This window comes from Cygnus atratus, chromosome 15, assembly GCF_013377495.2.
Source record: "Cygnus atratus isolate AKBS03 ecotype Queensland, Australia chromosome 15, CAtr_DNAZoo_HiC_assembly, whole genome shotgun sequence".
Taxonomy (NCBI): Eukaryota; Metazoa; Chordata; class Aves; order Anseriformes; family Anatidae; genus Cygnus; species Cygnus atratus.
Window position 1 is genome coordinate 165,714 of NC_066376.1, and position 14,649 is coordinate 180,362.

At 34.4% G+C, this 14,649-nt stretch overlaps 1 protein-coding gene across 2 annotated transcripts in view; it reads right to left on the bottom strand.

Moving 5' to 3' along the window:
• Positions 1-193: 193 nt before the first annotated feature.
• Positions 194-14,649, bottom strand: part of PDPK1 (3-phosphoinositide dependent protein kinase 1) — a 30,213-nt gene continuing 15,757 nt past the window's right edge. For both annotated transcript variants that reach the window (XM_035563331.2, XM_035563332.1), the window contains exons 6-14: positions 13,593-13,690; positions 12,739-12,814; positions 11,227-11,295; positions 10,618-10,714; positions 9,023-9,196; positions 8,410-8,627; positions 7,712-7,769; positions 6,669-6,821; positions 194-5,099 (exon numbers count right to left, since the gene is read on the bottom strand). In XM_035563331.2, the coding sequence (XP_035419224.1) occupies positions 4,992-5,099; positions 6,669-6,821; positions 7,712-7,769; positions 8,410-8,627; positions 9,023-9,196; positions 10,618-10,714; positions 11,227-11,295; positions 12,739-12,814; positions 13,593-13,690 (1,051 nt within the window). In that variant the 3' untranslated portion in view covers positions 194-4,991. The remainder of the gene's footprint in view (positions 5,100-6,668; positions 6,822-7,711; positions 7,770-8,409; positions 8,628-9,022; positions 9,197-10,617; positions 10,715-11,226; positions 11,296-12,738; positions 12,815-13,592; positions 13,691-14,649) is intronic.

Consider the following 14,649-nt stretch of genomic DNA (forward strand, 5'->3'; position numbering starts at 1 on the left):
TCCGCGGGCGCGCCGCCCACCGGAAGGGCCCCGCGCGAGGCCTTTCCCCTCCTTCTTCTCGCCCGGCGCCTGCGCCGGGCCGCGAGGGCCGCAGGCTCGCCCGGCCGAGCGGCTGCGGCGGCTGCCGGCCGGCAGGCGGAGAGCGGCGCCCGCCCCCCACGCGGCGCTGCGGAAGGAGGAGGCGGAGGCCGGCCAGGACCCTACATGCCTTTATTACAGACTACCAAGCATAAGTGAAATCCATCATCCCGTCACTAGCTACACATCTACAGCACAGAAATCTGTCGGAAGGAGAATAAGCAGTTATTAAATTATGAGATATGATTAAATCGTCGACCAATAGAAAATTTATATAATAAAGCCAGAAAAAAGGTGTAAAATATAGTTTACAATAATTATTCACATTCAAGGCTGTACATCAATACATACAACACCATGGCCCCGAACATGAATTCAATCCAAATAACTCATATATTAGAATTTAAATAACACAGACTGAACTAGAGGCCAACAAAAGCCAGCAAATAACCTTATAAGAATAAAAATACAAAAAGTGTGTATCATATCATTGCATTATTTGCTTCTGTTTTAATAAGTTCTTGGACGAGGGGGGATTGCTGGGGGGAGGAGGGTGTTTGTTTTTTTTTTCCTTTATCTGTACATCACAGTTACAGCTACAAATCAGGTAGAGAATAGTACACACAACTGACTGCCACCAACCTGAAGAACAGCTAGCATACAACTATCAAAACAGATTATGGTTCCTGATTCCTATTTTTTTTTTCTTTTTGTCAGATACAGTAATTGTAAACTCTGCCACAATTTAGAACATATGCCACATTCAATCAGAGTTAGTACAAGGTCATAGGAAGCTTCGTAAATGGCAACCATTACATTCACTGCCACACCAACAGACAGACCAACTTATTGGGTGCTTAAGAACTTCTTGAATTGTTTGCTAAATAAAAAGTTGTATTACTTTTAAAAAGGAGGAAACAAATTCCTGAATTCGTGTCTTAACTGAAAACATGCCAATCTGGAATGGAAAATTACTTGTCTGTAAACCCATTTGATCAACCAACACACAATCTGTATCATGAAGCTTTGCAGGAGCACTTCCCCTTCATTAATAAAATATTTGCATGAATTATTACAGGCATTCAGCAAAACTTCAGATATAAATACCACACCTATTCGTGTATTTCCATAGTAGAAAAAGTTATCACAATCCACACACATCTTCAGGTAACTATGCCACACAAGTGATTTCCTCAACAGCTTGCTGAAATCATTTTTATTTTTTTTGTTCACAGGCCAAATTAAGCAATTATGTTGACTTTACTAAATCATTCCTACATGTAAATTCATTATTTTTTTAAAAAACTTTAAAGAGTCCTGGGGATTTTCAACACAATGTAATGATTTCAAAGATATTAAATCAAGCATCTCATACTATGAAAGTAGATTAGAATTATCACATTGTTGTTTCAACCTACATTTTTTTCCTGGAATTATAGATAGCAGATGCTTCACGATTAAATCATGCGAGACAGAGAAAAATAAGTGGAGCACAGTACTATCTGATATCTTGATGCATTCCGCATCTAGCGCTTAGCAAATGAGATACTAATAGCTGGTATCAGTCTGCTCACAATGTTTCAACATAACATCTGAGGCAAGACTGTTAACATAAATCCTTCTAAAAAACAGGCTATACGGCCAATCCTAATAAAGCCATCTCTCCAGTTTATCAAAGTAATTTTCAACATTCTGTGATTGTGCAGGACACTGAATAGAATAGCGTAAATCAAAAATCCTTTTTAGCAGTGGTACTTCAGCCTTAAACACCACACAATAGAAGACAGAATAAACACCTTCCTGAATTTCAAATCCCAATCAAAAGAAATTACACTGCTGACCAGAATCTTTATAAACAACTGGTAGTCATTCAAAATGCAAGGGACAGAACCCAAACAAATTTGGTTTTTTAGTAGGTTTGTAGCAAGGAGTCAAGAAGAGTCTTCGAATGACCAGCTCTGGAATACCTTGGATAAAGAGCAGTGAAAGCAACTGGCTTATTTGCAGCTCTGAAGAATCTCCCTTGTACATTTCATTCTATGAACTCCCACGAACCATAGGAGTAATCTTCAAGACAAAGATTTGAAGCCACCTTGCTATCTAAAACAGGAAACAGCCCTTCGTAATACGCAGCACCTTCCAACGTGCATTTAAGTGGACAAATTGGTAAAGCATACTTAAATCAACAATTCCAGAAATTTTCTGGTCCCCTCCCCCAAAAAGCAGTGGCTAAGGAATACTTGATTTGGAACACAAAAGTTCTGAGGGGAGGGTTTCCTTTAAGAGGCTCACAGTTTTCTAATGACAGCCTTGTCAAAAGAAAAATGGAATACTGGAATGCAGGCATCAGTCTTACAGATTGACTTTTACAGCTTACTGTTACTAATATTTCTTTGGCTGAAAGGTTTTAGTAGGCAGGAATGAAGGACACTGATAAGATTTTCAAGATGTGAAATTTTTTTTTTTTTTTTTTTTTTATAATGGCAAGATGACTGCAGGTTTAACTGTAATAGAATGTATGTTTAAGCATTCCTATATTTCCACCTAGTCAGCTAGAGTGAAGAAGCCAATGGAGATTATTAGCTCCTACTGAAGCTAAGGAATTTGCTATTAGCAGAACAACTTTTACAACTTTTTTTTTTTAAACAAATAAGAGGCTAAGTTTTGTTATAAAAACCAGCAGCAGCACCATGAAGCTCCATCACTGCCAGACTCCATTTGTTTGAAGTTGGGAACATGTCTACATCTCTATACTAAAGACTAAATCCAAAAGCTTTACAGTTGCCTCGAGTAGACCCAACATACAGCTGGAATTTGACAGCTACAAAGTGACTGGGTACCACTGCAAACTCACAGTTACCATCTTACTTAAGATAGCTAATAAAGGATTACTTACAGACACAAATGGAAGGCATAATACTATGCCATTCAAATCTCAGTGACAAGGAGTGTACCTTCTATATGGCGGAATTCCTTATGCAAAGGGAACAGTGTTCTGTTTTTGTCTTCTCAGCCAGCTGCAGGACACCTTAGTTCCCTTAACACCATGCACTGTAAGCTACAGATTTTTGTCATGCATGGGTTAATAGAAGACTGTAAGAATATAGTTCCTACAAAAGAAAAGGCAACTGCATTCTCTCCTATAAAACCTAAAAAATGCTGGAAGAACTGAACTGTCATCAAGTTCAACCACATAATACTATTTTTTGTTGCCTTTTTTTTTTTAAAGAGCAATGATAAATCTCCCTCATCCAGTACAACATCAATAATAATAATGAAAAACATCAATATTCATGTATTTTATGAGACAGCCTGATAAGCCACTGCTTTTAAAACATTGCTTTTAGAACAGTAGCTCATTAGTTCTTTCAACATTACAGTGGAACATTTCTTTCCTTGATAGAAGAAAAAGCACATCATAGAGACCTCAACATACAAAAAGATGGTATGTGTCGAAGGTGAATAAATAGGTGTGATGTTTATACCACTTTTAAAACAAGGAAGAAATGCCTTTGTCCAGACCTAGGTCATGCCTCTCTGCAAGGTTCAGGAACACAGGTATGTTGAAAATAGGGAAGTTGTTTTTAGCACATAAAGTCAAGTCTTTGTAACATTGCAAGAAATGTTTGACCACAAAAAAAAGCATTAATTTGAGAAGGATAAAAGAGACTGATATGAAAAAATATTTTCATTTTATAGATATGCCTCAAGTACCATATATTTTCCCCATTGTATCAACATTTTCTGTTGAATTTTTAACCAGATTACAGTATGTATCTAATGTTTAAATGGCTTAGTTTATTTATTTTTTGGAGTTGTTAGAAGTTCTGAAATATTTGGTCAAAGACCAAAAATAAGATTATTTGTACACCTCATTATACAAAGAAACAAACAAACAAAATAATCAGTTGTACAAAGCTTTCACACTTTCTTCTCTATCCAGGTAAATAGGTTGGCCCCACTAAAATGCACAAAACATGCACACCCTGCAAAGAAAGCTTCTAACTCTCATCCCCTGGAAAGGAGAAAAACTATTTACTACTTCAATAGTAACATTGTTGGTTTTTTTTCCTCCATACTAACTAATTATTTTTTTTTAGTTAGTATTAGTTAAAAGCATGCTGGTAAGTTTATTGTCTCTTGATTAAGCACACATCATTCATATTAAAATTTAAACTGAATGTTTAAAACTTTATATGCTTCAGAAGCCAACATTTCAATTTAAGAAAATTTTCAGTGCCATGTTCAGCATTTTACTCTCACCACCTCTATCATTGGAGCCTGTCTGCCAGACACACATCTGATTCATTCACATAATTATTTAAGTACCACATAAATCCTGCAACCAGAACTATATTAAGAATTACACAAGGGTGCAACTGACCTGGCTACAACTGCCATACACCAATAAGCTCAGGGACTGTGAGGAAAGGAAAAGAAAACAGAGGTGGTGCTTAGGAGAGGCATATAAAAGCTCCCTGATGAAATACAGATCAAATGATAACGTGAAAGTCACAGAAAACTCTAGCCCCAAAAAATGTAACGCTGGTACATGACTTGGGGCATGTGCGTGTGGATTGGTTTTAACTCATCTTAAATGTAGCTGGTAATACAAGGTCTATCCACTAGTCTGCTGCAGAAATTGAGCTGAAGGGCACAAAAGCAAGATCTTCACTGCAATGATACGCATGTGGAAGCCTCAACAGAAGCACAAAGAGCGAGCAAAGCGACCCTGAATTCCATTCGGTTTTAGCCTTTTTTTTTTTCCTTTTTCTTTTTTAAAAAACAGAACATTTTCAGACATATGCTTCCCCTTGAGATGGTAATAGATGGGTTGGAAAGATTCCTCTGATAGGCTGCACGTTGAGTTCTAGCAGCAAGAAGGAAAACTGGGAAATTTTGGATGAGCTTTACTATTTTGCAGCATTCTGATGATATCTGTGCCGCCACACTTCATGTATCTTTTTGCACCATTTATGAGCATTTCCACTCGGGTCCATCAGGTAGTATGTCCTGTTTGGCTGTAAGTAAATAACATTTTAAATAACATTTTAATGAGTATTCCAAGCACAGTTAAACCAAAAATCAGTAATTATGCAACAGCAAAAAAGTTATTCAGAATCTTTCTGTTCAGAAGTAGAAAAGAAAACAGAACTTTTTTAGAAAACTTTTTTAGAAAACTTTTTTAGAAAACTTTTTTAGAAAACTTTTTTAGAAAACTTTTTTAGAAAACTTTTTTAGAAAACTTTTTTAGAAAACTTTTTTAGAAAACTTTTTTAGAAAACTTTTTTAGAAAACTTTTTTAGAAAACTTTTTTAGAAAACTTTTTTAGAAAACTTTTTTAGAAAACTTTTTTAGAAAACTTTTTTAGAAAACTTTTTTAGAAAACTTTTTTAGAAAACTTTTTTAGAAAACTTTTTTAGAAAACTTTTTTAGAAAACTTTTTTAGAAAACTTTTTTAGAAAACTTTTTTAGAAAACTTTTTTAGAAAACTTTTTTAGAAAACTTTTTTAGAAAACTTTTTTAGAAAACTTTTTTAGAAAACTTTTTTAGAAAACTTTTTTAGAAAACTTTTTTAGAAAACTTTTTTAGAAAACTTTTTTAGAAAACTTTTTTAGAAAACTTTTTTAGAAAACTTTTTTAGAAAACTTTTTTAGAAAACTTTTTTAGAAAACTTTTTTAGAAAACTTTTTTAGAAAACTTTTTTAGAAAACTTTTTTAGAAAACTTTTTTAGAAAACTTTTTTAGAAAACTTTTTTAGAAAACTTTTTTAGAAAACTTTTTTAGAAAACTTTTTTAGAAAACTTTTTTAGAAAACTTTTTTAGAAAACTTTTTTAGAAAACTTTTTTAGAAAACTTTTTTAGAAAACTTTTTTAGAAAACTTTTTTAGAAAACTTTTTTAGAAAACTTTTTTAGAAAACTTTTTTAGAAAACTTTTTTAGAAAACTTTTTTAGAAAACTTTTTTAGAAAACTTTTTTAGAAAACTTTTTTAGAAAACTTTTTTAGAAAACTTTTTTAGAAAACTTTTTTAGAAAACTTTTTTAGAAAACTTTTTTAGAAAACTTTTTTAGAAAACTTTTTTAGAAAACTTTTTTAGAAAACTTTTTTAGAAAACTTTTTTAGAAAACTTTTTTAGAAAACTTTTTTAGAAAACTTTTTTAGAAAACTTTTTTAGAAAACTTTTTTAGAAAACTTTTTTAGAAAACTTTTTTAGAAAACTTTTTTAGAAAACTTTTTTAGAAAACTTTTTTAGAAAACTTTTTTAGAAAACTTTTTTAGAAAACTTTTTTAGAAAACTTTTTTAGAAAACTTTTTTAGAAAACTTTTTTAGAAAACTTTTTTAGAAAACTTTTTTAGAAAACTTTTTTAGAAAACTTTTTTAGAAAACTTTTTTAGAAAACTTTTTTGTGGGAAGATGCATGTCAGTTTTGTCTTGAAGTTGTATCTATTAACCTATACCAACAAGTATTCCTGCAATCAACACCTGTATTTATGAAATTATATTTTCTCCAAACAAAATTTGTTAACAATTTATAATAATTGTCCCAGAACCTTAGCGCAACTTGCAAAGAAATTAAAGTAACTTACTGTGTGAACAAAAAATGTCTTAAAATTCTTGGCTTCTGGACGTAACTCCAAAGACCACGGTATTTCTCCTTTTAGAACTTTGTTGACAGGATCCACATAATACAGGTGGGGCCCTTCCGTGAGGAGCAATTGGCGTCGACGTGCAAACAATCCCTAACAGGAAAAGTAGAAGCAGCAATGCAAAAAAAGGATAAAGAGAAAAGGTAAATCTGTATGTCTCTGAATTTAACAATGGAGGTAGAATGAAAACAGCTCAGTGAGAGGAAAGTATGTTTGAGTTCAGGGCAGTTTGTTTTCTTTTTGCTTTACTTAATTGACCTCACTCCTTTTTGGGGAGGTTGCAGTGCATCCATACTACATGACAAAAGCACTATTTTAAGAATGCATCTTTGAGTTCTAACAAAACAAAACTACTAACTGTACAGAGTAATGCACAATATATTTGTCAAATATGCTGGCACACAAATCAATTGTCATGATTTTCTGGAGAAAATTAGGAATAAACAGGTAAGAACTTGTATGAAAGTCAACCTACATTCCTATATAGCTGACAAAGACTATTGAAGCTCCTCTGTACTACGTTGAAGTTATTCATTATAGCAGTTCTAATGCCACCTCTACCTCTCTCAGGACATAGGAACTAGTCAGACTGAGGAAACATAACACAGCTGAGGACAATATGAGTTTGTATTCTATTTTCCAATATTAAGGGCTCAATCCACATGCAGATATACATCAAGACCAAGTATTTAATCAACTGTATTAGATTGGTAGGAAGAGGTTGAACAAAAACTTGTTTTACTACAGTCTTCTCAAGGGGAAGCATCAACGGAATATTTACTTTTAGCCTTTGCAAAAAAGAACACAAAAATTAAAAAAGCTACTCACAGGAAAACATCACATCTTAAAAAACAAACAAAACAATGTGACACTTACAAATAGCTTAGACAAGTAAGTTCTAAAACAGGTTCCTCATCTTCATTGCAAATGTGTAAAAGCATGACAACTGAATCCTGTTACAGGAAATTAAGAAAACCCCTTACCTTTCTTTTGTCCACTGGGCCCATTTTTAGAATTAAGTTATTTTCTACAAACTGATGCCTTGAAAAACAAAACAATAGGAAAAAAAACACTATTACCTCAGATGTAATTCTTCCACATAATGGCAATAAGAACTGTTTACTATTACTAAGCAATTTTCCATTTCCTTCTAGTGTCTTTTCCTCCAAAGAGTCCTGAATATCTCTACTAGCTGAATTTTGGCCTCCTCCTCATTTTACACCAAACAGGTGCATTTTTTGTTTTTGTTTGTTTGTTTGTTGTTTTTAATCTGTCATTTAAAAAAACACAAACAAGCAACTCTTATCAAGAATGAAGAGAAATGCTAATGAATGCATAGCCTGGACATATTTTAGTTATAAATGGAATGGTATCATTCAAAAAACTTATGCCAGCTGTAAGAAAGAAGAAACATCTTCTAGTTTTAGAACTCTGTAGAGGGAAGAACTCTTGACACTGTACCATTTGTCTTCCTATACCCACACCATCTTCTAGACCTTAACTTTAGAATCATTTTTTTTTTGCTGCTATTGCTTTAAAAAAAGAAATTAGGAAAAATCTAGTCAATATTAGTTTCTTTAAAAATATTAAGACTGACAACTATTAATTTGAATAAAAACTTATTTTTCTAGATTCCTCACTTCAATGCAAGTAACAAATGAGCTATATTCACAGATCTTACCAAGGATTTCCACCAGCTTGTTTTGCCAGAAGTAACCTCTTTTCATCTTCAGAAAACTGTAAATCCAACTCAAAGGAATTGTTGTCAAGATCATGAATATACTGTTCAATATTGCCTCCTGACGTCTGTGGGGTACTCGTCTCTGGGGCAGACAGTGAATGGGAAGAGGCAGAACCAGAAACTTGCATGCAACCAAACTGACTGAGGAGATTGTCATACTAAAAGGAGGAAAAAAAATGAAGTAAAAAAAAGTAAGAGTTGCTTGTTTATTTAAAAAGCTTATTTTGCTCTGAATAACTAGAGTTACTTTTAACTTAAGCATGCTTTGGCTTTTGGGCAAAAAGGCAGACTACTCTCTACAAATTAACTGGCATATCTCAAAAGAATTATGCTTGGTTAAAAGCAAACTTTTTTTAAAAAATACTCCATCAGAAAAAAAACATTGACTAGATCAAATTTTGTCCAGAAATTGTTTATTAGATTCTTAATAGTAAAGCCTTCATTAAAATATAACCGACCAGTAGCTTCAATGAAAGTACTTGATATGTAATAATTTTGTTTTAATGAAAGTCTAGGCAGCATCAGAGCTGAATATAGCTATAGATAAACATACATTTCCATAACAGTCTTCGTCATCCTCTGACATGGCAGGTAAGTACGCTGTAAGTTTTGGGGGTGTCTGAAGATGTAGGTTCTCCCACACAATAGATTCAAAGAAGGGGTGAGCCTTAAGAGGTCCATATCCTCCCATTTCTTCACAGCCTAATCTTTTGGTAGCATCTAGAACCTGAACAGGTTACAATGAAGTTAGCATGCATAAAATAATGACAAGAAAGGGGCAAGCACCATTCACATTTGCACAGCAATATGCAAAAACTTAATTGGTCAGCCTTACTCTTCTAGGCACATAAAAGGAGACTGCTTATCATAAAATCACAGAATGGCTGAGGTTGAAAGGGACTCTGAAGATAATCTAGTCCAACCCCCCTGCCAAGCAGCATCACCTAGAGCCCATTGCACAGGATGGCATCCAGAAAGGTTTTGAATACCTCCAGAGAAGATGACTCCACAGCCTCTCTGGGCAACCTGTTCCTGTGCTCTGTCACCCTCACAGTAAAGTGCCCTCTCATCAGGAACTTCCTCCCACAGAAACTTCCTGTGCTTTCAGCCTGTTCCCAGTGTCTCTCTGTTGCTGGGCACAACTAAGAAGTCTGGTTCCATCCTCTTGACACCTTCCCTTCGACCCACCAACCCACCCTTGTAATACAAGGTGTTATTTGTCAGTGTGTCCCATTAGCACAATTTAGCATTTGATCAGCTCACGTAGCTAGAGAAACAAGCACTTCTTTGGGTCCACAGATTTTTTTTGGCTTTGTTTCTTTATAAAGATGGAAACAAAACCAAGCAAACCCACAGAGGCAGCATGCTGGAGCACAGCTCATTTAAATACAGTCCCACATCATATTGTGGGTGATGCAAGACAGCTGTAAAAGCTGTAGTTGGTGCCAAACACCAACCTCTCAAGCACCCTAAAACAACAGTTCTCAGGATGTTGAGACATCCTGGACCTTACCACTCAGAGAACGCTGGCTTGGTCATAGAGCTACTATTAGGCCCTTTTATAATGGTTGCACTCACCACCATCCACAAACATAATATACAGAATTTTCTCCCTAATAAGCTAGACCATCCAACTTCAATAAGCTTACACCATGCAAAATGTTCTCTACATATTCACTGTACATTCATGTGCAGAGTAAATCTTTTGCTGATACTATTATAAGACATGCATTAACTGCTCTGAAATGAAGAATAAATTGATTTATATTTTAAGGAATACATCTTTTTATGATGTACAGAACATTCTTTATAACTAAATGATAAATTATACAACTCAAAAATTAACTCAAGTACTATGCAAGCACAAGTGTTTGAATCTTAAATTGTGTGTTATGCATAGTTTTTAGATATATTTGCTTCCACTTGACAGAGACATTCCTTGTCCACGCTTTATAATTCAGATAAATCAGTGCTGTTTAATAATGGATGCTGACTTTCAAGATACTCTCATACACAATTAATAGTATTCAGAGTTGTTCTTATTACAAGGTTCACAACACAGTCGACAGAAACTTTAGGAAAATAGAACTACATTAAAAAGCTGAATGTTTCCAATGTCAAATCATTTAACAGCAGTAAAATATTTACCAATAGCTTTTCTACAAGGTCTTTTGCCTTGGGAAAAAATTTTTCTGGAAAGTCATATTCCAACTTTATTATCTTCTGGAATATCAGATACTCATTCCTGCAAAAGAGAAAAATATTAGCTAGTTATTAGTTCTCCATGGTTCTTTTACCTTAACAGTGCATAATCTGGACAAATATTAAATTTGAGAGAGACAAGCTAGAAGTCAAGTTCCTATAAATCCTTCTATAATGTACTTAAGGGGAAGCAGTTGCTTATAAGCATCTGTGATCCTGTAAGCATGAGATACTTGAACAATAACAGGGGAAGGTTGAATGCCTCAATACAGAGGTGAAAAAAACCTTCGTGGAGGCATAGTTACCTTACGGTATAAACTACATTTGAAGTCCTAGGATAAATCAAATAACCTCTCTCAGGACTTCTAGTTAGTCTTAGCATCTTCCGGATTTCAAAAAGGAAATGAACTAGATTACACAAGTAAAAGCAGGCATAACAACACCAAAAGTGCACCATGAAAATCTGTACTTCAGAACTGATAGTAAAGTAAAACCCAATGCAAGTAAATGTATTTATAATCCACGTGTAAAGAACTAGTAGCATAAGTCTCTTACCCAGCTCTGAATGGAGGCAATCCAGCTACAAGCTGATATATTATACATCCCAGAGCCCAGAGGTCAGAGCTTCAAAAAAAAGGAAAAAACCTTAGCATGTTTTTCTATAAGTTTGTAAAACAAATAAAATTTCTTAAATTCCTGCTAGTTAGGACAGCACAAATACGTCAGACAAGCCTGTTAGTGTGATTTCCACACTATTTTCACTTCATTCCTTGTCAGGAGAATACACCTGCAACACTACTTCTGAAAACATACAGTAACCATCCCCCAACAACTGACTACAAGCACATGTGCAAGACAGCTGAATTTTCAGTTGACATAATTAATAGGTATATAAGACTAAAAAGATGGCTTATTAACCACTACCACAATTCCAAGACACATCCAACTTAATGCAAAATATGCTCCTTCAGAATTAGGAATCATTTCCTCTAAATATTTCCTGGAAAAAATCACCACAATAGCACTTCTTCACCAAAAGCTTTCTTTCAGACACAAAGAAAAAAACACAGGCTATATTGTACATAGGAGAGAAAAAGTTAAGTTTTAACATGTTGTCCTGAAAGAGTATTTTTAAACTTACTTTACCTCAAAGTACTTTATACATAGATTTGGTAAGGCTTAGAAATCCTCATGGAAGACAAATTCTAAAGAAGGCTCAGAACTGCTCAAATTCAGAATTTTATGTAGAGGTATTATGGAAATTCTAAAGGGGGATGATAGCCTGATGAAGTCTTTATATTATCCAAACCAGCCCAAATATTTTTACTAAAAGCAAAACTGGAAGGGCTGGTGGCATTTATATAAATTCAAGAAACGACAGCTGAAATTACCACAAGAGAGTTATTCACAAAATAGAGATTTTTCCCTAATGTTTTGTCAGTGATTAGTTTGAGTGATTATTCTTCCATCACTGTAATAAAATAGATATACAACAATCTGTAGGTTACCATCAGTAACCTATTTAAGGAATTTCATATGGGAATGTCATTTAAGTATATTACTCATACCAGACACAGAGATGAGCTTTAAACCGTTGCAAACCCCAAGCAGAGCTTAGTAAAAATACTGCAAGCTGATCCAAATACAACTCAAAGCAAGCTGCAACCTTTCCCCTAACTGATAGAATGACATGTTGCTTTTACCTCAGGAATAACCATAATGGAGCCATCTTTCATAAAAGAAGAATTAAGAGAATGATTTTACTTCTATAATAGAGAAAGATATTTATGGGGAAGAGGAATCCAACTGCTCACCACAAACTTCCTTCTCCTGACAACACTTAATTCTGTTTGTAGGAGGTAAGATAAACTGATGAAATTAGCACTCAGACAAGAAGCAATACTTGCTAAGAAAAAAGTGTCTCAAACTCTTAAGCTTTATACTCGAGCATCTTGCTTCTTAGAAATACTAAGATACATAATACTAAGATACATCCTCTCACTCCCTGCATTCCATTTGATAGCATCTGACAGAATCAGTAAATTTCTAAAATACAATAGTCTTCACCTTTTACAGGCAGATTTCTCTGTCAGCAGCTCTGGAGAAACATACTGTGCTGTCCCTACAAATGAATTTGCCCGTGCTGTGAAGAAAATTGAAAGAGGTAAGTAAATACATACTTGTGAAGAAACCAACTCCCTCCCACACCATGCAAAAACACACAGGAATTTCATTTCTCTACCCATTCACAAAACCTGATCAAAGGAGACAAATTGCTTTAATCTCAGTGATATCTATTTGGTTTGAGAAGCTAGGCATTTAGCACAAATTCTACCAACACAAGCTTACTAAATCTGAGTAAAAAATTTCATTTATCAAATTTAGTGAATGAAAAGCAGTTCAGCCCAGTGCTTTTATCAGATATAGTTTGCAGCATCGCATTCACAGGTTAATACTAAGCAACTAGTGGCACAAAAATTCAATGATCTACATTTGAGCAACTCTGATAGTCGCTGGGGATTAAATACACATGCACAGAGTAATAGCTTACTGTTTCAGCTGAGACAAACTATCTGTTTGTATTCTTGTCTTACAGAAGAAAAGTAATTTCAAGTACTTTAACTTCACATTGAGAACAGTCCATCTGGTATTTGGCAACCTAGCTGGCTATACCAAATACTACCTCTTCTGCCATAATCAAAGCAGAGAGAGTCAAAACTGTTTCAATATATTTCAGTATTTTTTTCTTATATAACAGCTAATGATATTTTAAAGTTACAATTCGATAAATACAATATACTTACATTTTCAAAGGCCCACTTATCTGTATAACTATGGCAGTTGGACTTGATGATCTTTGTAGTTCCCTTCTAACTGTACTATTCTCTTCTACATAATGTGACAAATTAAATATGGTATACCTTGTCTGCTGTCAGCAGATAATACTTTTGCTGTTCCGAAGTCTGTTATTTGAATGTGCATATCTTCATTTAGCAAGATGTTCTCTGGTTTAAGATCCCTAGAAAAGGCAGATTTTTGTATATAAACAGCACAAAAATTAGCATAGCAAAATGGTCTGGTGTTTTGCATGCATGTTATCATAAATGATGCAGACATTCCGTAAACAATGTTGTGTTAAGTTTTCCTTGACTTGCAGCTGTCAACATGCAGACTGCTGCTAACAGATTTTGGAAAGTTCATTTGTTAACATTTTTCCTAAAAAGACGAAGTAATGAATAGTTGACCACAAAACTAGGTTATTGTATACTTCACTTTTTGAGCAAAATAAAGCGAATATCAATTCCCAAGCCATAACTTAGGTAGTATCTGACAAGTTGATATGGCAGTAATATCTTTTAGGCCTGCTTATTCACAGTAGAAAACTTCAGTTAGTCAAACAATCGTGCATCCAGCCCCTATAGATTCTATTCCCAACTATTTCACAGAACAGGATACTTCGAAAGTATTTTTCTAATAACTGAAGAAAGTTAGATCAGTCAGCTTTTTGCCAGCTATCATTTACCACAAACAACTGCTTGGGCATCAACAGACGGAATAGATTCCTTCCCCAAAACAAACTCTGTGGCTCAGACTTCTCACACTTATTTGAATATTGCACCAAACACAGCTTTTATTTGTTTAAAAACATTCATGACAAAACGTGTTTACCCAGACAATATCAGTACCTCAGAAAAACTGCAAAGGTTCTATTAAAAACTTTGGTAAATTTCAATGTTTACCTAATTCTCATTCAACTTTGTGGAATTTGTTCACTCAGCCAAAACTGACGTAATAATTTTACTTTTCTTGTTGACGTGCTGCATACAGATTCACACACCAGCAGAATTCTAGCTGGTTTTGGTACATAACACCATAGGAAAAAAAAGTTAACCAAAATGCCAGTCTGTTTTTAGACTAATGATTGATCTGAAGACAGACAAGCTTTTGGGAATGTAAGTTCTAGATCATGAAGTTTTC